This window comes from Glandiceps talaboti, chromosome 4, assembly GCF_964340395.1.
Source record: "Glandiceps talaboti chromosome 4, keGlaTala1.1, whole genome shotgun sequence".
NCBI lineage: Eukaryota > Metazoa > Hemichordata > Enteropneusta > Spengelidae > Glandiceps > Glandiceps talaboti.
In genome coordinates this window covers 22,653,796-22,678,172 of record NC_135552.1, presented here as the reverse complement: position 1 = coordinate 22,678,172, position 24,377 = coordinate 22,653,796, and the positions used below count along the sequence as shown (strand labels likewise).

Sequence of the window (24,377 nt, the reverse complement as noted above, 5' to 3'; positions counted from 1 at the left end):
TATTGGTGTAACATGTTCATATACAGTACATTCACCATACAGTGTATTTAGTTATGGGATATGAACATGCTACACCCATAACCAAATATGGTGAATGTACTGTATATGAACATGTTACACCAGTACATTCACCATGTTAGGCAATACCTTTAATTGTTCACAAACAGTACGAGTTTGAATACAGTGATGATACGTTCACTGAAAGTACATTTACAAGACAGGAGATGTCAGTGGTTCAAATACAGAGCACTGATCAGTTTTGAAAATGGTGTCAAAAGTATTTGACATAAACAAAAATTATAACAAAATTAAACATTGTTGCCTTATATGGGCATATCAAAATATTGTGTGTGTGTGTGTGTGTGTGTGTGTGTGTGTGTGTGTGTGTGTGTGTGTGTGTGTGTGTGTGTGATTAGCTAGGTTAGTCAAAATCTGCCCGACTTATGTACTTGAAGGAGAGATGTCGGTTGCCTATAATTAATGTATTTGTGCAAACATTTTCTCAACAGCAATGTTAGCACTAAAGTATATTTTCTATTCTCCGAGTATTTGCCTTTTAATCATTACACATTTTCTCCATTTCATACTTAATACAGGAAAATCGTAAACATTTTGAGTGTGAACAAAACCTAATCTGCGGTGCCATACATATTTGTTCAGCCGTAGTTTCGTGCACGTTAGAAGCAAATCAAAATTTTATAAGAAATTTTCGGCAAGGTTTTTTCATGTGAATCCCGCCAAAGGTTTTGAATATTCTTGCGATACGTAAAATCTTTGGAAAAGCTAACAGCGTTGAATTTAGCTCTCATCCGATTACAATAGCAACGCGCATAGCAACCGGTAAAAAAGGTAGTTCAAATTCCAGCAACTGAACTTGTTTGTGCAAAGTGTGCTCGTCTGTGGGGAAATTGTTGCCCAGGTAGAGCTCGCGATTTCTCCCTAGAAATACATAGGGAAGTGGTTATAGGCATATGGTACATGTAATTAATGTCATATCACAAAGTTTCAAGAAACTGTTAGAATTGTATGAGAACCAATCCAATTACAGACTTTAAACATCATCAAACACTAGTGCTGCTGCATATTTTGTATCATTGCACTGTACCGTAGTATCCAACACTTTCCACTCTTCGTCATCATACACTGTACCGTAACGGTTGTCAACAAACACTTTGCATTCGCCATGAAACGTTGTACCGTTGTCACAAACACTTTGTACTCGTCATCAAACACTATGCCGTTGTCATCAAACACTTTGCACTTGTCAGCAAACACTGTACAGTTATCGTAAACACCTTACGCTTGCTATCAGGTATTGTACCGCTGTCATCAAACACTGTGGACTTGTCATCAAACACTGGACTTGTCATCAAACACTGTGGACTTGTCATTAAACAGTGTACTACTACACCTTTGCATGAACTGATGTAAACTTCCCATCAAGAACAATGACTGCATCCACTTGCTATATTAAACTAATAACCCTACCTTTTGTCATCGCATACCTTCCAGTTATCAAACGTCAAACTTGTCAATTCACAACATTAAGACATAGGCCAGTCTTGCGATCTGGCATGAAGTCGTCAGTATCCGCTATGCACACATCCTTCAACCACTCTACACTAGTAATTAGTATTAAATACTTCATACTATATATTAAACCCGTCACAACAAACTGTGCATGTGCCATTAACGTAAGTACACAATCATTAATCTTCCAAAGAGAATGTGCTTTAATTCACTCTAAACGTGTCATTTACACAGTTGGCAATTACTTTGTCAAATGTTGTTCCTGGATATTATACACATTTTATTCTTCACTTTACATATTTGTCACAAGATATGATTTAACTCACACTATTTTTTTTTTAAAGTAGACAGAAACCGTCTCATGACACTACAGTACGTTTACTTACATAGTACCTTTACACAACACATTTTCTTCTTCTTTGTAAGCCATATGCGTTATAATATCCCCCGCACCACTATAAAAACTGTATCACCACCTACGCAAATATTACTGAGTTTCATGGAACATGTGCATACAACAATTTTCGTAATAGCACATATTATCTTACATTTGTGGGTCAAGGCAAACAACTAAACCATACAACCGGTCGTTTTGTATAGATTGGTGCGCATCGCAGCAGAATGGAAGGGCATAAGAGTCATCAGCATAAGAGTCATAAAAAGAATGGCATTTTTGGCTGATGATAATAACAAGCCCACTCATTATACACCTTTCATTTCCTTCGACATTGTTTTAATCGATTAGTTAGTTAATTTCCAGTTATACTTGAAGAACTGAAACGATCATTAATTGGATAAATTTGCAAAGCTCCACAATAGTCTTCCGTGACATTCATTCATGAGTCCATGTGACGTTCATTCATCTTTCAAAGGAAAATTCCTGGTTTTCTATACTGCGTCACAAAAAAATGCTTGCCATATATTGATCAATGCAGATGTATACCCTAAAGACTTAAAACAATCTTTGCAGAAAAAGGACAACCTATTTTCATATGTTACATTATACAATTGAATACAGATTGTGTGTTTTATATGAAGGTTTCCCTGAGGTCATTCTAAATGAGAAGTTAGATGTGAAGGGCGCTCGACTATAATTCAGATGATAGACTTCATCAAAATAATTGCTTTCTCTGTATTATCACTCTCCTCATTGATTTGAATAAAGCTATACATATATTATTATTATTATTATTATTATTATTATTATTATTATTATTATTATTATTATTATTATTATTATTATTATTCGAAACAAATCGTTCAAACAAATTTAATCAAAGGGTGAATCAAACTACTGCATACTCATGGTGTAAGTGGCCATGTGGTTATGGCGTTTAGCTGAAAAGACTGGCAACTCAAGGAGAATCCTCGCAAATTCAGCAATATTCTTTATAAATGTAATCATTCACAAACTACTAAGGCAGCAATGTTGTTTGGGTTTCATCTTTATAAGAGTAACAATTAGCTTAGATCATTGTTATGAATACATCAGCATTTTAACACTTCCTGTAACTAGTAGAATTACGTCTCTCTGTACCAAGTATTTAAAATACAATCTCAACTTAACCTTAATTTAGTTTACATATATGACTCTGCTTAGTCACGTACATACCTTCTGGAATCTACTGGGTTCTTCTATCTCCGTCTTAAGAAGTTTACAATAAAAAATAATACACACTCTACTAAAAAGAAAGTTTCGACTTCAAAATTCCATGTTATTTAATTCCTAAACCGTCATTACAAATCTCAAATAGTTTGTATGGTGGTTTTGTAAAAATGTGAAAGAAAACACAGCAATGATGCAAACCGCAACGATATGTATAGAAATAATACTTTCCGGGTGTTCCTGCATGAACGTTTTGTACGACCTACCTTTTTGGTTTAAGTACAGCATCATTCAAGGGTACTTCTTAATAATAAAGAGTGTTGAAGTGTGAAACACACTAGAGGCCATGCAATATTCAGAATGTTAGGTCATTCACAGACCCTCGTTGGTGGAGAGTCTATGGCTCATTCTACTTGCATATTAATTGTATGTCTTTCCAGATTACGAACTTGTATAAAAAGCCAGGAAATACATCAGAGTCTGACATTCAATTTGTTTTTGCTGTATATGTCACCCATTATGTCAACTGGACAGGATAAGTGGTGATTTTCAAATCTACCTTCGGTGGTAAAATTATATCCCGTATCAGTAAAGTTTAGGCGAATTAAAGACAAATCTGATGAGTGGTTTCCTCGACTTTAATTGAAACATAGTACATTTATATGCAAACTTGTCATACTACACAGATAAACGTCATGTTAACTACCCCGTGACATTCAGTTTCCTGTGCAATTCGTGTCTTAATGCTGTCTAATGCTGGTTTAAGCAGTCGTTCGGTGGTTCTGTAGAACTTGGTATGCAAAGCTAGTGTTGTCTATGTCAAAGATTACTCCAGTATGACATTCCGATGCATGTCATCAATTTGCTCCGATGATTAACACCTATTATTCCATTTATAAGGATAAACACACAGGTCCAGTATTTAAAAGCATTCTCATTTATTTTCGAAGTTATATTTTATTCAAAAAAAATATGTCACCGTGATGAATACACTACCACCACAAAACATATCGCATCCGCTATAATATTTTTTCGATTACGTGAATTGAAATTTCGCTGACATTGTTTTCTTATGACATTGTTTCATTATGGGCATACCCTTGTAAGCAATCGTCCACATGCTACGAATGAGCCCTGTTTTCGAGAAAATTTACATAACCAACACTATATATTGGAGTTTGCAGGGTTAAAAGAATGGTCGAAAACGTTCATTTTGTTACAATACTAGATTCTTGTGCAAATTGGTTAAAAGTTGTTTGTCAATTGTTTCGGATGTTCTTGGACTTTGAGATGTACTTTGGTTTATCGTCCGCTCTTTTTATTTAATACGACGTATTTTGTGGTGTGTTTTACGGATTTTATCATGCCGGAAATTTGCACGGATGCAGTGTCAACTTTACATATACAGCTACAGCTACTTTCCGAAATGAAAGTGTAAGGATGCATGTAATACTGCATAACAATTTACAACATGCACATTGACAACATGCATATAACCAAGAGATGTTCACGGCGAAAAATAAGATGCCCCGTCTCTGAAATTGATTTCCTTTCGTGGCTTCTTACGTTTCATCTCAATCGCATCTTTGACTGCCCACGGTGAACAGTTTTTACCCCAAGAAGACTTAGCAGTCAGATGTAGACAGTCTTTCATTTCTATCGAAATCTATCGAGTCGTCTGGTCGCCGATGAAAACTATAACCTATGACTATATGTACTGCTCATTGACCCTGTGGTGCAAAGAAGAGTACATTTATTATTCTGAGATGGTTCAACAGCCTGCAAGGAATGATCCAAATTATGATATTATAAATAACATTACTTTAATCATAATCGATATTTTTTTCATTCTCATCGTTATCTTTCAGCCTGAGATCATACCGTCAACATTACGTCATGCATTAATATATTAATTGTGTATAATATTACTCTATTCACTGATGGTCTGCAAGTAAAAAGATAGCTTTTAAAATGGCGATAATCGTGAGGATGCATGAGTTTGTGTTGAGAATACGGTTCGAGTGATTGCGGACAGTCTAGGCATACTATCGTATAAGCTTCCAATATAATAACGTTTTAGAGAAACAGGCATTACTTTAATTGTGTATCTGTTGTACTCTCAGTGGGTTATCAAATATTGATATCACATAGTTTAAAAAAGATATCGTCATATTAATTTCGTATGAGGGTTTCATACGAGAACTAAGACTGTGAGACTGCTAGAATGTGAGAGATTAAAGATTATCGTTGGCTGATGATGATGATGATGATGATATATATATATATATATATATATATATATATATATATATATATATATATATATATATATATATTGAACACATATTGCCTGGCCATGAGGGCTATAGCACCCGTTTATTACACCCGAGGGACTGTGAGTTACCAGAATCACATGCTATTTCCCGAGGCCAAAGGCCGAGGGAAATAGCATGTGATTCTGGTAACTCACAGTCACGAGGGGGTAATGAACGGGTGCTATAGCCCGAATATAGGCCAGGCAATATGTGTTTTATAATATACCTCATGTATATACTCACCTAATATACCCCATTTTGACCTGCTGTGAACGCGCGGTGGTCACGTGACCATGTAAAAATTGATAGGACTATTTCCCCAAGGGAAGTAGTCATTCTATTTTCCTATCACGTGACTGATTCTAGCGAATCATGGCACAGCATTATCACTAGGTATATTATAAATATATATATATATATATATATATATATATATATATATATATATATATATATATATATATATATATATATATATATATATATATATAAAGAGTTCCAATACTACCAAAACTATTGCGCTCTGCCACTGCGGTATAGAGCACTGTCTTAGCAGATTGACACTCACCGAGTGATATATATATATATATATATATATATATATATATATATATATATATATATATATATATATATAAGAGAGAGAGAGAGAAAGAGAGAGAGAGAGGTTAAAATATCAACATACTTGATTCTGTGTGCGCAAAGTACCGAATTATTTACTTATTTTCATAGAATCGTTTTGTTTAAAATGTTCGGTCAAGTACTTTCACTGTTAATTGTTAAGGATTATATTACCTTCTGGAGATAAATATTAATATTTGTGTAAGAAGTAAAGGAAGCCCTGATGACGTCAGTGTCAGGGTGTTAGACCATTCGTTTGTATTAGACTAGTACTTCACATGGTGTTTAAACACTCTCCTATATCTCACAAATATATTTTGTATGTACGACTAACTGTTAAACTTTGAACTCATCGTAAATCGATCGTGTATAAAAAGCGTACTGGGTGAGACACTCTAATGATTCGAAATTGAAAACAATATTTAACAGTCCAACCTACCGAACTTAGATTTACTCCACTCAACAGGTATCCCTTCTCATTTCCAGTGAAAAAGAAAAGGTCAAAACTGACACTTTATGATTAGTTGATTGACATTCTTAAAATGCTAACGTTGATTTCCAGTGTTCGTTTCGTTTGTGATTGCAGTGTTCATAACAAGAGATTATTTGTAGTTTTACTTCCATCGTTGTTCAGGCTATATCCGGCTGCGTCGTTGCCAATTTCCGTTCATTTTACAAAGTAAACTACGTACAGGTTTCGTACATTCAAATATTTCAACATCCGATTCGATAACTCCATAATTGTCGTCGAATTGACAAAAAGAAGCTTAAATCATGATTTGCGATCAATAATATTTCATTCCGTTGGAAGGAGTACGTCGCGTGAAGCATGCCAGGAGAAATTAACTGTCTCGGTATCTAATGCATAAAGCCGAGGTTAATTAGTAAACAGCTATACATAATGCATTAATTGTATCATTCATGTAGTCAAATAGATTCAACGTGTACATGGACCTCTGATCACGCACTGCACATATCAAACAGTTAACCTCAACTAGCTGTAACTAGGATTTTTTAATCAAATAACCAAAGTTATGTTCACTAAAAATTAGTCAATTACTTATAACAGTGGTCAATATTATCTGGAGGTGGTGAAGTGGAAAGTTTGAATCTTGATAATCTCGGTTTTCAATTAGATAGATATATAGACAGACAGACAGACAGACAGACAGACAGACAGACAGACAGACAGACAGACAGACAGACAGACAGACAGACAGATAGAGGATTAAGGATAATAATTAGTTATGTGTAGCGGCATAGCAACCCCTTATTCCCTCAAAGCTTGAATGGACTGTGTGTACTTTATGAGAGGTCACTGCAAATTACCAGGTGGCTGCAGTCATGAGTGAAACTAGGCTGTTACTTCCCAATTTAAGACTAGCATTGAATGTCTGTTTGACAAACCACATGCTTGACCAGTTATACCTTTCTATTCATAATACATTGTGATGGCCACTGTAACTATAGCAAGCAATGTTATGTCTACTCTGCGATTCAAATGCAGGTGTTTATTTCTCCCTGTTTGCAAGCTGTTTCTCACCACGTTGGTTTCAGTAGAAACATGTAGCATCCTTGGTGAGGCCAAAACAAATTGTTTCTGGCCAGGACAGTTTATCTAAAATGATACGATGACGCGGATTTTTTATTTGTTATTTTTTTTTACTCTCAAGAAACCTGTCCCTGAATCTACTATTGACAGTTACTGTTCTTTTTAGTACTAGAGCAAGTGTGTATGTTGAACAGATGTCATTTGCTTGTTCATGATTGACTCTGCAGTTGTCTTCACTGAAGTAGGGAGGGTTATTGTCGTGTTGCCTCACGGTTCTGTAGACGGACAATCACACACACACACACACACACACACACACACACACACACACACACACACACACAATGCCGACGCGAGGGTATTTAAGTGATGCACTCGCTGACCAGAAACAATTCTTTCTCCTTGCATAAACCACAATAACCTATCCGATGGTATTTGTATTTCTTTGCCCATTGCCATTTAAGGTTTCTGATGTTACTCAGGATTGATATATAAATCTTATTGCTCAGTATATGAAAAATGGAACGTTGACAAGAATGACGTCATCACGCAGTGGGAAATGGCTAATATCGTTATGTGATTGGTACTGTGTGTTATTTGTAGACTCATAGAGCTATGATGATCGTATCTACAGATTGTGACGTTTTCTGGACAAAGTACACGATGATTGAGTATGTAATCTGTTAGGGGCGCATTTACAAAGGTAACCTGATTTCATTGAGAGATAAGAGAGAAAATTCAAAGGTGAACATGATGTAAACTAAATGTCTCCTGTTAGGTGTAACGAAGTTGGAAGCGAATTACTGTGATCTCATATATTTGTGCAAAATTGAGTTGTTAACACCATCGATAGCCGTCCCAGAGATTGGCTTTCAGGCTGGACAATAGTGTTCGCTAGTCCCTTGGGGGCTACACTATCGACGCCATCTTTGAAATACATCTTAGATGAAAATGTTAGCTTTCAAATTGGCGTCACGTCGATTTCCATTGATTTATAGAGTTCTGCTTTTTCAACCTATCGTACAGCTAAAATAAATCCAGGGTCACTACATGCAAAGCTATAAAATGTGTAAATGTAAATGTGTACTGATATCCACAAAATGAGTTAATTATGCAAATTAGTCTTATTAATATGCAAGCCACCAAATGACACACACACACTCACTCACTCACTCACTCACTCATTCATTCACATAGACAGACAAATAAACAGGTAGGTTGACAGACAGACAGACAGACAGACAGACAGACAGACATAAATCACCCTGTGCAATATTGCAAACCTTTAAAACCTGGATTAACCCCTTACGGTAGGTAAAAACGAATAGAAGGAAGGATGCAGTTAAATAAATGAGTGAGTACGCGAAAAACTGAGAAGATATATGTTAAATAGAAATTGAGAAAGTCAGATTATGGGAAGAGGAAGAACAAGATAAAATGGACCAAAAAACCAGTACCGAGAACAGACCATTTAGGTACGGGGCAATTGTCAACGGTGGAACAACTCCTGGTGTTTGTTTCACTTGGAATACATGGTATACATATTTCAAAGAAATTGACCTACGAAAGATTTATAGCAAGTTGGCGACTGGTGAAAATTCCATTTCCACAGAACATGAATATTTACGGGGGAACCTACATTTTCACAAAAGGACAAATTAATATTTTGAGTGAAAGCAATCAATAGGCAGCAGAATTTAATTACCACATACCAACTTTAATTGTTTGAAGTAAAACTGAAATAAGATGAGATGGGACATAAACAACACAAACTTTTATTTTGAGCCACGACAAACGTGTGTGCATCTATATATAATGCTCTGCTACTAATATTGCATCGAGCACTGTTCTCTCCAGTGAGTCACTTACATAATAAATATATATATGCGGTATAGAGCACTGTCTTAGCAGTTTGATACTCACCGAGTTATATATATATAGTTTTTAAAACTATTACGCTCTGCCACTGCGGTATAGAGCACTGTCTTAGCAGATTGATACTCACCGAGTTATATATATATATATATATATATATATATATATATATATATATATATATATATATATATATATTATTTCGACAAGAAAAGAAATACCGAGTAAAGTGGCTTGACTTGTGTGGTTTTAAACAACACTTGATTCGATAACATTAAATAGCATCCTATGAAATATCATATCGTATTTATCATATTACTGATTCATTCCAAAACTCAACTTCTGTGATGCTAAAAAAAGGGTGGTATTGTGTAAATAATAACGAAGGTACTGTTTGTACTCTAGATATTTGTGTCTCGATACTGATCATTTCTACAATTTTTCACAATCTTGAATTGCCATCTGAGTCTGAGTATTCATCTACTATGATGTGACAAAGTCCTATCCACAACAATTACTAAATAATTGAATCATGCCACACTTCATCTAACATAACTAATAAATTGAATAATGTCGTGACAAGTTAACTCGGAGTAAATTTGACACGGCTCAGAATTTAGTTGACAAGCTCACAAAGAATATATCACAGTAAACAATTACTACCATTACATTAAATGTACAAATCTGAATTGATATGAAATGATTATGATATGTATTGCACATTCAGTACATTCGAATGAATGTGCAATGTTATGTATGTAGATGTGGTTGTGTTTTAAGTGCGACTTTGTAATATAGCTAGGAGTCCCGACACGGATGTGTGTATACATGCTGTTCGTGGTATTTCAGTGTCGGTTATTGAAATATTCTCATAGGGCATAATGAAAAAGATTGTGTGATTCCGATTACGCTCAATTTAGAATAGGTAGGGTAGGTAGAATTTTTATTTAAATTTATTTTATTATAATATTTTTCATGTGTCTAGTTCAGGTAGTTATGTTTTCCTTTGTGTTCCATATGGTGTCTTCCCATCAGATGTACAGCCATTACAGTTTGGAAGAACAGTGATACATTGTCTTTTTTACAGCCGGGGTTGGTAAATCGGGGGGGGGGGGCACCTCAATTTGGGACTCAAAGAAGGGGGTCATCATTTTTACAAAGTGAATAAAGGGGGTCACCTTATTTTCAACAACTGAACAAAATCATGAACCCTGCTGTACTTAAATTTCCATACAACAAATGTATGTGCATACAATAAACCATACACAATGGCTAAAAATATACGTTCAAATATAACACAAACTCTTTGTCTCCTGATATAACCCAAGCATATGACATGGAGTCATAACATTGCACATTTTAAGCAACAGTTTTGTTAGAAATTACTTCTCAATATTGCAGGCCATGAGATGCATTGTGTCATCATGTGGTATAAAAACCTGCATGTTTAGCTGTACACGTAACACATAAGAAATGAAATACCTTGACATTTACTGGATGGACTGACTCTAAAATCTGAGCCTCCATTGACCTGAACATGTTTAATTGCACACAAACATAGCCAATAGAGAGCACCTTCAAATAATTTAATGAATTTGTATCTCTAAATGGTAAGTGACCTCCACTGTGAATGTTTACCCCAACTATTCTCACTTTCTACTTGATCTTTTTTATTATTATTTGTGTCAATATGACTTGAAATGATTTAAACTTTTGAAACCCTAAAATAAGTGATGCTTTTATGATATAACTAAGCTGTGTTTTACTTCTGAATGGTGCTCTAAATGGCCTCCAAAAGGTGTTCATTTTCCAAAAAGCTCTTACCGTGGGGAGGGGTCTATTTAAACAAAAGTTTCTCTGCCCTTCCTCGTTATCATTATGTTTATTGGATTCCTGGTAACAAGCCCTTTCCCAGCACAATTGGCATGTTCACAACACAAAGCCATTGAGGCTTCTCCGCTACCCCCCCCCCCCTCACTTGAATAACTTCCGTCATGAAAGAAATAATTGCTCTGTTCGTGAACAAGTGTACGTCGTCGTCGCCGCCATGACTGTACATGATGTCGACAGTCGAGACACTTGCTTATTCTTGCCAGAGATGGCACTATTCTGCAAAATATTAAGGGCGGGCGAAAAAAATATTGTTTTTTTATTTTTATGTCGGAGCTGAAACTTTGGGTCTGTCGGGTATTAATGAGAAACAGAAAAATATAGGGAAAGTTTTGTCGTCGCTCTGGTTACGTTTAAAGGTTTTCGTAGATGTGGACCCTAAGGCGCGCGTGTGCGATCACATTTTAGCATTTCAAAAAATCGTGACACCCTAATCCAGCAATATGGGCTAGAGTTAGCCTAGTACGCACACCGGAAGTCACGCCCCCGAATGTTCACATCGATATTCACCACGTTTAGTGTTCACTGCAGAAATAAGCCCTTATAATTGAAGGTACACTCATATCTGTCTGAGATGAGTGTAGCAATTATCAGGTCTAATTGTCTCATAAGAGAGCACTATAGCTACGACATGCACATTTTGAGACTTTTGTTTCGTGCTGTGATAATCTGTCGGATCATGTGACAAATTCTTCCTGATACAAGCTTAATGCATCTTGTATGGATTCTTTTGACATGCCACTGCCAAACGAAATAGCCAGCTCATGAAAAGTTTGCATAGATTTAGTGACATTTCAAAAGGGATATACACATAAATTGTCAACATTATGGTAATTAGTAGAATTAATATGAGCAAAAATGTACCGAATATGAGATTTTTTCTGCCAAGATAGCTTGGATGAAATCGGATTTATTTCACTTATTTCATGTACACAAACAATAGTTGAGATAAACGATAAAAGGTGTTTAGAATTAGGGTATATACTAATAAGGTCAACTTTTGTTGGACTCCATCACTTTTACTCCAACGTGATCACGTACTTTGTGACACAAACAGCAGGCTATGACAAGGACAATGGTATGTGTGCAATTATAGGTCCGGGCCAGAGGTAATAATTGCAAAAGTGCTTCGAGCACAGTGTGGGAAAGCGCTGTTATAGAACTCAAATGTCATATTAATATAATTCCCATTGTCATCTTACAAAAGATCATAACGTTCTATTCCCGCTTATATCACGATAATGACTCTCGATATGGGTTTTTTCCTTCTAAATTTAGTCCAGATAGTGATCTGCAATGATATTTTAAGACATGGGGTGAAACTGAGGAATATATCAGTAGGGAGTGTGGTGTATGAACGGGAACAAACTTCTTGAAATAACTATGACGTCAAACGAAATGCCAAAGGCGAGAAGACCCAAATGACAGTCACACATAGGCTTACTAACACAGCAGCTGTGAACGCTCTTTTGGGAAGAGAAGCTCAATATATGTCATGCTGAAAAAAATGCGTGCTGAAGCTTTAAAATGATATTAATATTCGCTAATAATGTTATCGATAGCCATAATTTACATGATTAATTGTATCCTTGCGTAGAAATAACAAACCTAACGTAAACAGTTATTTCATAATCTTGCAATTAATGATGGTGGACATAACTACTTGAAACTCGCTTTATGGTTTATTTAATACGCGCGGTCAGAATTTTTTTATCAATAATTCAAATAAGATATATCTTTTGCTTCAAATAACAAACAAAAAACACAAATGGCAACATATTAATGTTCATCTGGTGGTTTCCGTTATAAATGCGTGTCTTTTAAATGAGCAAATCCGAATGGGCACGACTGTATGATATTTTTCCTTGCATACACGTTTTGTTTTGATAGTCTTTGTATTGACATAGTACATATACGTGTTGTGTTTTCAGCTATACACAGCTGAAAGATGGGGACTAAACCTACAGTGATCAATACTCTTCCATTTACCCAGCTTTTGTATGTTTACAGTGAGTTTCTTCACAACTACTATAATTCTTATGAGGTCATGTTCGTCCTATTGCTAGGACACACTGAGCAGTTAACTATTTGATTCCGTTTTGACTTCCGAGATGAACAATTTCTTTTGAGTAAATGGAGTTGTGGGAAGAAGTCGGGGGGGGGGGGGGGGTAATTGTATGAAAACTATTTTTTCTGTAATTATTCACTAAATCAATAGTTTGACCTTAAATGGTATAAAATTATTACAAGTGAACATTTAGAGCATACGTTTGCACCGAATAGTAACTTTAAGTTAGTTTTATTTGAGAATATTGTGTCGCAATTATTTCTTATATCTGTTGGATACCTCAAAGGAATTTGATGTAATTGAATATTTTCAGAGGCGTACAAAAGAAAGAGTTAACAACACACAATAAAGTTGGACTGCCGGAGGAGAAGTCGTTTTCTCAACTGTAATACGCCTGAGCATACCGCCTACGCAGTTTGACACTATATTCTTTACGTAAAACGAGAAGAGTTCGTAAAATGTTACATGTTTGCATTTTACATGATTTATTGAACATATATATGTGGTTGAAGAAGGGAGGAGAGAAATTGATAACATACATACATCACTTTTATTGAGACAAGATAAAAATCTGCCTAAATTGTCTTTGAGTGCTTTCGTTGTAACAGGAAGTATCGAAACACATGTCAGCCTTGCACATTATCAAAATCGACCGTATATAAGTGCTAAAGGTAATACATGTACATGTAAAGGTGTGACAGTGTGATAGTGTGAAGAAATTCAATAACGTTTCGAATAGCGTGATATCAAGTGTTCATTAGAATGAAGGCAACTTTGTGTTCTGCAGTTTTGTTGAAGATGTTGTTGTCATTGTTGTTGTTGGTGTTGTTGCTGTTGTTGTTGTTGTTGTTGTTGTTGTTGTTGTTGTTTTTTTTTTGGTGGTGGTGGTGGTGGTGGTGGTGGTGGTGGTGGTGGTGGTGGTGGTGGTGCTTTTTGATAATAAGGCACTCTACATAACTTTCTTTGAATTTCTGTCATGTTTTATTTTTGCTCGAAGAGTAACTGATAGATTATGTACACTTTGTGACGATAATAAAATTCTAACCTCGGAGAAGTTTATAGTACCATCGGTATATGAATTAATTGGGGGTAGTTTGATATCACCATCAGTGTGTGTGCCTTACATGTATGTACTTTATCTCTGACATATACAATTTGGAATGGATACCACACTAGTGAAATAACATTCAGTCCTTAGGTAATTACTATGAGATTACAAACTTGACAGTGACATAGAAGTATCACATTTAGTGATCAGGGAAAGCATGTATCATGTAACAGTTGATGGTTTTAATTACATCACACTGTAATGGATGATAAAATCCATTAACAAATGATGCTGGCCAGGTTATAATCAACAGTAATTGTTTAAGATAGTGAAATTTATTGCATGATAATGCTGCATGGTTAACATCGAAGGTATTATAAAGTCAATAGGGTGCTTGTTACATTCACAAGTAATCATTGAAGTAACTGTGCTCTTTTCTGGACATCAGAGCAAAATGGAACGCTTAGATTACCATTGCTGTAATTCCCAACTAGTACGCCTGGGGTGAGACACGCACCAAGCAGTCGGAAGACCTGTACAGCGATTCCAAAACAATTCATTACATTTGTAATATATACAGTCACACTTATTACTTCACATCAAGTGAAAACATTTCGATATAACCACACCTCTAGAGATATGTTTCGATTTTGTTTTATGTGTATATAGTGAAGAGAATGGGTATATTGTCAGGAGTTTAGTTACCATAGTAATTAACATAGTAAATAGAATGTGTTTCTTAAAAAAAGTTGCAATGTATGTCAAAAATAAAAAAAATTGTACTTCAGAAAATAGGGTAGGTAGGTCGGGATTTTATTTTATTTTACATCGTTTTTTTAATTATTTGGACCAAAAGACAAGGTACTCGTTGGTCAAAATACTTCCGTTACAGTTGATGAGGTGTAAATTTAAAGAAGTATTAAAATGAAGACAATTAAAATTATTTGATTCGGGAGTAGACGAACACAATTACGCAGACTGTGCTGTTATAAGCTGAGAAGACATCGTTTCTCTCTGGAATGTGATTTTAAATAAGTAACTAAGATACTTGGCAAGGCAATCTACAGGGAAATAGAAGTAAATTGTCATAAGTTTATCTTTTTGCATGTTTAGGCTGCTTCAACTAGGGTCGGTCGGATTATTGGAAACACACTATTTTTTTATTTGGCCTAAACACTAATCCTAACCCTTATATCTAACAGGTATGTAAGATGGTTTATTTAGCGGTGTTTTCTCCTTCAATTGGATGAACCAAGTTATGATCTTTCAGTCCTACATGGTACTAGTCGAAATGAACCAGTCCTTCATGAATATAGGACGATCGTGACATTAACTTCATGTCTTTTCTTTAACTCCATAGATCGCTATTAGCCAGTATATGTAATTCTTTATCACTAGAGACTGTGACAAAATATTGGTAAGACATGCGTCACACACAACAGACTGAGACAACGTCACCTGTTAGTTAATTAATTATAGCGCAGAGTAGTGTAATCCGATATGAAATAATTAAGTTGCACACAACATGAACAAGGTATTCACGAACAGTGCCCAATGATAGTGTATTGAACCCTTGAACGATGAACTGAGAAAAAAATTAATATCAATGATCTTCATGTTACTAAAAATGACGGGTTTTCAACGTTTGTATTGAATAATACAAAGCAAAACCAATGAATTACTTGTACTATGTCTGTATTTTGTAGATATAGAGATTGGTGACATCAATACTCTGTCGGAGAAATAGTTCATTCTGGCAAAGAGACCTACGTGCTCAATTAGAGAAAATCGTAAACCTATCTCCAAAGACGATGTGTCCTTTAGCAACTCAGAATTGATGTCAGAATACTGTTTCTAATACAGAGATATCGAACTTCAAACTGGTGTTACAATTAAATTGAGGTCGACAGTGCGACAGGAATTCACCAAATTAAAGGCGACAGGCATCAAATATGTTTCAATCGAACCCAATTTCTGGAAGGCGTTTGATTGTGAGTGTACAGTACGTGCTTACCTTTTCGCACTATGAAATAGTCACGGTTTTTTTTTCGTTTTTTCTTTAAAAATGTTTACAAATTAATGTGCATAAAATGTTTTAGACAGGAATCATATAAATTGAATTCTCTTGTTAGATAAATGATGACGTTGTCACATTTTTATCTGAAATTACAAAAACTGTCGAATATTCCTTTTAAGGCCTAACAAAACAAATTGTGTGTTTCCGATTACTCTCAATTTTAGAATAGGTGGGTAGGTAGATTTTTTAAAATATTTTTTTCCCATATGTGAGTGTCTAGATGAGGTAGTTATGTTTTCCGTTGTTTTCCATATGATCACTGTATTATTGGTTTCTTCTCATCAGATGTACAGTCATTACAGATTGGAAGAACAGTTTTATATTGTCGTTTTAAGTTGTTGTCAGTTTCTGCATTCACTATTTCTTGCGAGACTTCACAATTTTCGCGATTTTATTATAATGTTTCTCGAACACGTAAAACAGAAATTTATGGTCGGCGTGAAAAAACTAGGGGGGGGGGGTCGGGTGACCGGAACCAAACACCTTTTTGTTTTAGGCCCAAACTGAGTACTGAAATTGTAACCAATACGCACAACATAACTTGATAAGCTGTGCGTTCGACACTGGACAGTGATGGGAGTTGTGTGTGCATCGGGTGAATTGGGTTGGGGTGGGGGGGGGGGGTATTACATTAATTTAATGTGCCACTAATGTTACTGTACAGTAATACATCATACACCCACCTCTCTTTCTATACGTAAAGATCATAGTGCAAACGTGAAGCGTAAATGGATGATCACATTTACCATATCTTAAATTGAAGGCTTTCCTACCCTAACGTGATCTTACAAGTGCTAAAGGCTTGCTGGTCTCTCACGCAATATCCTATATATGGAAAATCGATAACTAATGCGAGAGGACTCGTCATAAGTTAGTGACCGTGCCAGTTCCTTGTCCGTCAATGCACGCAATCATATTAGGTCTCTGGGGACAGTATAACATTCCTTACAAACCATTGTCTGCTTCTTCCCATGAAATATCATTTTCATATCGAAAATTATTAATAATTTATTCCCCAATTCAAACAATCTTTTTTTCTAGTGAAATTAAATATTGCATTTCAAGGTCGGTTATATCATTTCCTCTACATACAATCGAACGGTTATCAATTTTGCTATGTGACCTCAATTATTGTGTCAACTGTCAGTATTTATTGATAAATTATTTTACCTTGTCAATTATAATGGATTTGTAAATTTCATGCTTAAAGCTAAGGGTTAAACGTGTCGGTGGTAACGTTTAAGTTGTGCAAGGCAAGCAGGAAATCACACATACAATGTCAGACATTGACAGCCGGATGACGTGCTACGTGATGAATCACTGTCGAATGTTTCCAGGATTACTTTCTGAATATGTGTCACTGACATATGAAAACACAATATTCTACGTAACAATGAAATTATATAATATTCATTACGTCCTGCATGGAAATGAATGAATTAATCTGGCCAACAAGAGACAAAGCGATCATTTTTAGTCTGAGCTCATACGCATGCGCGATACTCATTCAGACATGTCGTCTGCTGCCGGCCGCGTTTCATTCATTATTTTTCAAACTGGATCGACTGTGTCTAACCGTACGCTGCCATTTGTAGAACGAAAACGATGTTGTAAAAAAAACAGTTAACGAGGATATTTTCATTCAAGTTTATTTTCATTTGAAATCATGATTTGAAGAATTTTTCCAACTAACATATATTTGATGAATAGTGTTCATTGCTCTGATTCGTGGTCACGAAATCTGTATCATCGTATTCAAGCAAATCAAGCAATCGAATAGGTGACAGAATTCTTCATTTTTTGATGTGATTTGACGTCAGGACAATACTAGGTGAATTTTACATGAGCATTTATTTAGATAGAAAATGGTATTGCAAGATGGCCTTAGAAATCATAATGAAAATAAACAGAAGAGTAAATAAATAAACATTTGGTCAATATGTAGGGTTAACAGGCAGATTGAGAATTTTAATATGTGGTCCATTTGCTTTCCATTATTAAATGATTTCTCGAAATTATATATCCATATTAAAGGTACGTTATCTTTATGAATAAAAGAGAGTGTCGAGGCTAAAAAATTCATCTATGCTTAAAAGTGTCAAGTAGAGCATGCTCCATGAGCATGCATAACAGGGTTACATAATGTCGTTATCGTCGGAATTTGACAAAATGAATATCTCAATTGTTAGATGCGAGGATGGAGCCTTGAGTTACATTTAGCAAATTAAAAGGTAAAGGTGATGATTTGATATGAACAAAGCACAGCACACTGAAAGTAAGAAGAGTGTCGTTCAGTTTGACTCTACCGAACAACGCAGGCTTTCTCCAGGTACTCTGGTTTCCTCCTGCATTGACACTGAACCCATGAGGGATGACCCTCACTGGACCTCTTGGGAGACAAGTGTTTATATACTTAAAGAACTATCTAGTATAAATAAAGATTATAATTATCATTATTATTATTGCTATTAACAGGGTTATAATGTCGTTATCGTCGGATTTTTTATAAAATGAATATCTCAATTGTTAGATGCGAGGATGGAGCCTTGATTTCCATTTAGCAAATTAAAAGGCAAAGGTGCTGATTTGATATGAACAAAGCACGGCGACTACAACAGCATTGTAAACTTGTTATTTCAAAATGACATATACGATAATCAATAGATACTGGCCTTGACATTCTCGTGACAGCGTCTTGTACACGTACATGTTCTCGCTTTACTGTGTGAATGCATATGAACTTTCCATGGCTGTAGTATTAAAGGTCTAGGGGAAACAGTTGCGCATGTGCTTGCTCTATGTGGACTACGGGGTTTAATATTGACTTGGAGACAAGAGACAGCTGTCCTTACAATTTTAAATTGATATGATAATTTGAATTCAAACCCATTCAGTGCCGAGAGACAACTAGTGTAGTTCTTGCAGTGAATCAAATAATTATACAGAGACAGGTTGTATTTGTGGCAGATACTGTTCACGTGAATGTGGAGTAGATAGGTGATATGTAATGCTAGGTGTGTTGTTTATTTGTTCAGGTCGACAGATCTCAAGCTTGAAATTGGCATTCGCACATTCTGTGAATCAAAGGTTAGCTGCTGATTATTATGCAAGCTAGAAATCTGCATTTTAATTGTTCATTGAAGAGTAAAAATTTGCACATGCGCAACTCATGAACAGGGGACTGGATACTGCATCAAAATATTATTACCTTTTCATTTAAATGTGGCGGGAATGTTCCAAGTGTAGAAAGTAAATGTTATCATTCATATGTTTGCAACAGGCCAAAAGTGCAGGAAAACAAACCGTTATATGCACCTGTTTTTTTGGCTAACTATACGGGGTATTTTTATCTATGATTAACCATCAATCTGGTGTATGACCTGAACCTCGAACACTCATGATTAGGATATAAATAATCCCACATTGTCAATAACGACAAAGAGAGGACAATGTCTTAGTAAACAAATGGCCGCCATGTGCGCTGTCACACATGTGTCCTGGATTAGAATGATGTTAACCTTTTTAGAAAATAACCATCGAAGTATCCATCACAAACACATTTACGTGATGCAGTGCCGTTCTAACAGAAATTCACTGGCACCACGTCGGGCTTGAATGCTCACCCAGTAACCGTTAAGTGGGGAGGGAAACCTTCAACAGACTAATCTTGAAGAAGAAGAAACCGTTGGAATGATAAGTGAATTTAGCGAGACAAGGGGGTAGGGGAGGGGCTACATATTTCCTATAATTGTAACCGTTTATCTATTTTTGGGCTTTGGTAAGGTCTGATAATCGAATCTCATTATTCAGCTCTTAACACTTAAAATGGCGGAACAGTCTACAGTTGTGTCCAGTGATGTAATAACCAATGTATATTTTATACGACATTGCTTGAATTTAACAAGAATACTTTCTTTAAAAATCAGTAAGCTTATAAACCAAGCCTGTACTTATTGAACTTGCTGCTTCAAATTGGTTAATTAGGTGTTTACCCTATAAGCTATGCAATTCTAGAACGTACTTTATGCCCATGTACTATGTTATTCTTTTGCTATGCGATTGTCATTTGGGGAATGTATTAGGGGTTGTTTTAACACATTACGGAGGTCATTCGTCAATAAGTGTTGTCAACATGTATTAAGAGCATTCATATAGTCACGTGCTTGCTTGCCCTTTTTAACAAAAAAAAATCCTCAATAATAGCAAATTTCCTCCATCCGCTTATATTTACAAAACCAGCGTGCCCTCAAAATTCGATGAGATCGACAGAAAGGCGAGATGTGGAGACGGTCCCTCAGTGACACCGATAACTAGAGTGTAGGGATTTTCCGTCAGTGAGCCAGAAAACAGCTGCTCGTCCGTAGTGACAAGCCGCCTGTTTAATAAATTATAGTTTGTACATATCAAATTAGAAGTTAAGTATTCCAAGGCAGTACTATTTGAATAATATGACAACATACATAATGATAATACGATACGATTGTCAGTGGGCGAAATTTTATTAGGATCACAAAAGAAAACGCGGTTATTGAAAAATTTCAGACAAAAAGTCGCACGATTTAATAGTGGAATTTTTTGGTTATTGTTCCATGCGAATGATTTTTATTGTGATCGATATATAGGTTGTTATATCTTGACCAAGAAAACCGAGGACATTATTTTGCCACGCATGGAAACTTTTCCGAAGAAAGCTAGCCAAAGAAGGCTCTATACAGCCGTATTTGTCAGCATTTCATATAGCTAAATATATGCAATATTTGAGGAAAAAATTACTATATATGAAAAAAATATGCCATAGCATTCTAAAAATAAAGATGTTCAGCCATCTCGCATGCTATAAGTCTGCAACGTGATCTTTTCAGATGAAATAAAATTCTTATATGACGAAGAAACAGCCCCAAGGGTCACACTTCGTAGCAATGCGGCACAGCGCAGGGAATGCGAATACAATTTTCCACTATGCATTAATAGCATGGCTGGTTGGACTTCACGTCACTCGATACACAGTTAAAAAAAATAAATTGCACTTACCCATTTTGATCAGTTTCAAGGAGGCATTGCCTTGGGTTTTGAGCATTTCGCTGATTTTGAGCGCCTCCATGGTGCCCGACTGGCGACGGCGATGATGGTGGTGTTGGTATTGATAGTGTATTGACATCACGGCTGTTGCTTCGACGACAGTTGAAATATTCCGAGGGATATAATCGTCACCGCGTGGTAAATCCACGACATACCGAAGGCAATGTCGCTTGTGGCTTCAGAATAACCAACTGACAGATTTCTGATCAAAATACAAGAAATTATAAGAGGCTGGCAGACATGAACATCAGGCGGGAATCCAAAGTAAACAACGGGATCGAAGCGGGATCGAAGCAGACGAACATACAGTATGAGATTTGTAGACACACACAACAATGCGAACGCTTACAACACTATAACGGTGCCAGTCAAGGTTGTGTATATCGATCATGTTACGCAGGTTTACCATCTATGACGCCAGATGGCGCTCCAATTCACATCGGTTGCCATGACAGCTACGCATCCAGGTCGGACTGAAGACTTTTTGTATAAATTTTCAAAAAATTACCCTAAGGGGAATTCCTAATCGTTCTCCTTCGTGATTTGGGTTGTTCGAATAATTCATCCCAAAAAAGTCACGTAGTGCAGCCACTAGAAGCTGCCACCAGATAATGGGATTAACAGTCAGTGCATCGGGGGATATGTATTAACACCCGACCTCACCCCCTCCCCCTCCCCTCCCCTCCCTTACCCCATCCCCCAATCATGGATATAGTGCACGAGGTCGGTAAACCTTAACCACAGACAACAGAAACCTAAGACAGACAATTGTCTCTGAAAGATGATAAGATGTTGTGGTTTCTTGCACGTGTTTTTTTACGTACAAACACTCAAAACAAACAGTGCATGCCACAAAAATAATTGTACATCGTAATGTCACTTCTCGTTAATTCTCGTCTTGTCACGTTATATCTTGAATTATTTAGATATAATATAACAAATGGATATGATGAACGCTATTAAGGGCAATACAAACCTTGGCTGATGCAATACAAATAGAGAAGAGACCTTAAAATGAACCAGCAATGATATAATGATGGCTATTTCAACAAACTCGGGGGTCTCATCAAAGTGCAAGTTGCTCTACAATTATACCTTCATTAATAACCTAAATGATCTATATCTGTCAATATCACATCAAAAGAGAGAGAGAAATCCAGACAGACAGACAGACAGACAGACAGACAGACAGACAGACAGACAGACAGACAGACAGACAGACAGACAGACAGACAGACAGACAGACAGACAAACGGACGGACGGACGGACGGACAGACAGACAGACAGACAGACAGACAGACAGACAGACAGACAGACAGACAGACAGACAGACAGTACAGAGATAGAGTGATCCAGAGATAGTGACAAAATACATACACACATACATACACACACATACATACATACATACATACATACATACATACATACATACACACACACATACACACACAAACACACACACACACACACATACATACATACATACATACATACATACATACATACATACATACATACATACATACATACATACATATTTATTTATGTACTTATTTATTTATTAAACCGTGTACACAAGAAGTTGCATTGGCAAGAAAACTTAACAAATGAAGTATTGATGTTCAAGTGCAATGTTGTGAAAATATCTAGTACATGTATATCATTGAAATATCTAGTACATGTGATGTGATATGGTGTGATATGATGTGATGTGATGTTAAATAAAAACGTAATGTGACCTACATCACAGCGAGGAAGGTTACGATCACGAAATATCATTCTTGTCTCATCTCACATTTTCAATGGAAGATTTCCTTGATTTCAGAATGAGTTGAGTCCCGGTCCTGTATCATACAACGTCATCGTGCGTCAGGGAAACCTTGACACGTCTAATTTCGTCTGACGGTGCGATTTCCTCCCTAATTCTAGTGTGACACGGACACTTGAGACGTCTATAGGTGCAAATTCGAAATGTCGGCTTACGTCACTTGCGTCACTACAGCATCCTTGTTGAAGAAACAGTGACGCAGTGTGTGCAAGGTAAACGAACGTCTTACGTACACAGGTGAGATAGGTGTGAAGCCCCACTTATCACTTAATATCTATAAGTCTATGTCTATGTCTATAAAAGGACATAAAATATAGGAAAACTTAGTGTAGTGTAGTGTAGTGTAGTGTAGTGTAGTCTGGTGTGGTGTGGTGTGGTGTGGTGTGGTGTGGTGCGTAGACAGTGGAGGGGAACTGTGTGGTGTGGTGTGGTGTGGTGTGTAGTAATTAGTTACTGTATAGTATAATACTTTATAGTACAGCATCGTTGATATGAAATGCATGCAAGTCTCAGTAAAGTCAACAAATAAATAAATAAAGAAACGATAAAAACCACATATACTGTACACACACACAAATACATTTTAAGATTGAATTAATAAATTTTCCTGAGAGAAGCTGGCAATGAAATCATTAGAAGTCATTATTTTTTTGAGATTCTCGTTAAGATAATTTGAAAATGCTATCACCATAAATTTAATACATGGCGAGCTTCCTCCAAATATATCATTGTATCAAGGACCACACGTCGAAGGATTCGGCGATAGACGTCTAGAACACGGAGTCTTGATAACTATCAAGGTTTGATATGTCGTGGTTAGACATACCTTTGTTGTCAAATAAGATATACAATTTATCTTTCGCCAAGACAGTCTGTTTTGTCGA

The 24,377-nt window shown here is 36.1% G+C and overlaps 1 protein-coding gene across 1 annotated transcript in view; it reads right to left on the bottom strand.

Annotated features, from left to right (window-relative positions):
• Positions 1-21,690, bottom strand: part of LOC144433932 (uncharacterized) — a 90,097-nt gene extending 68,407 nt beyond the window's left edge. Inside the window, exon 1 of the mRNA XM_078122341.1 lies at positions 21,614-21,690. Within this exon, the coding sequence (XP_077978467.1) occupies positions 21,614-21,683 (70 nt within the window). The 5' untranslated portion in view covers positions 21,684-21,690. The remainder of the gene's footprint in view (positions 1-21,613) is intronic.
• Between the last annotated feature and the right edge of the window lie 2,687 nt (positions 21,691-24,377).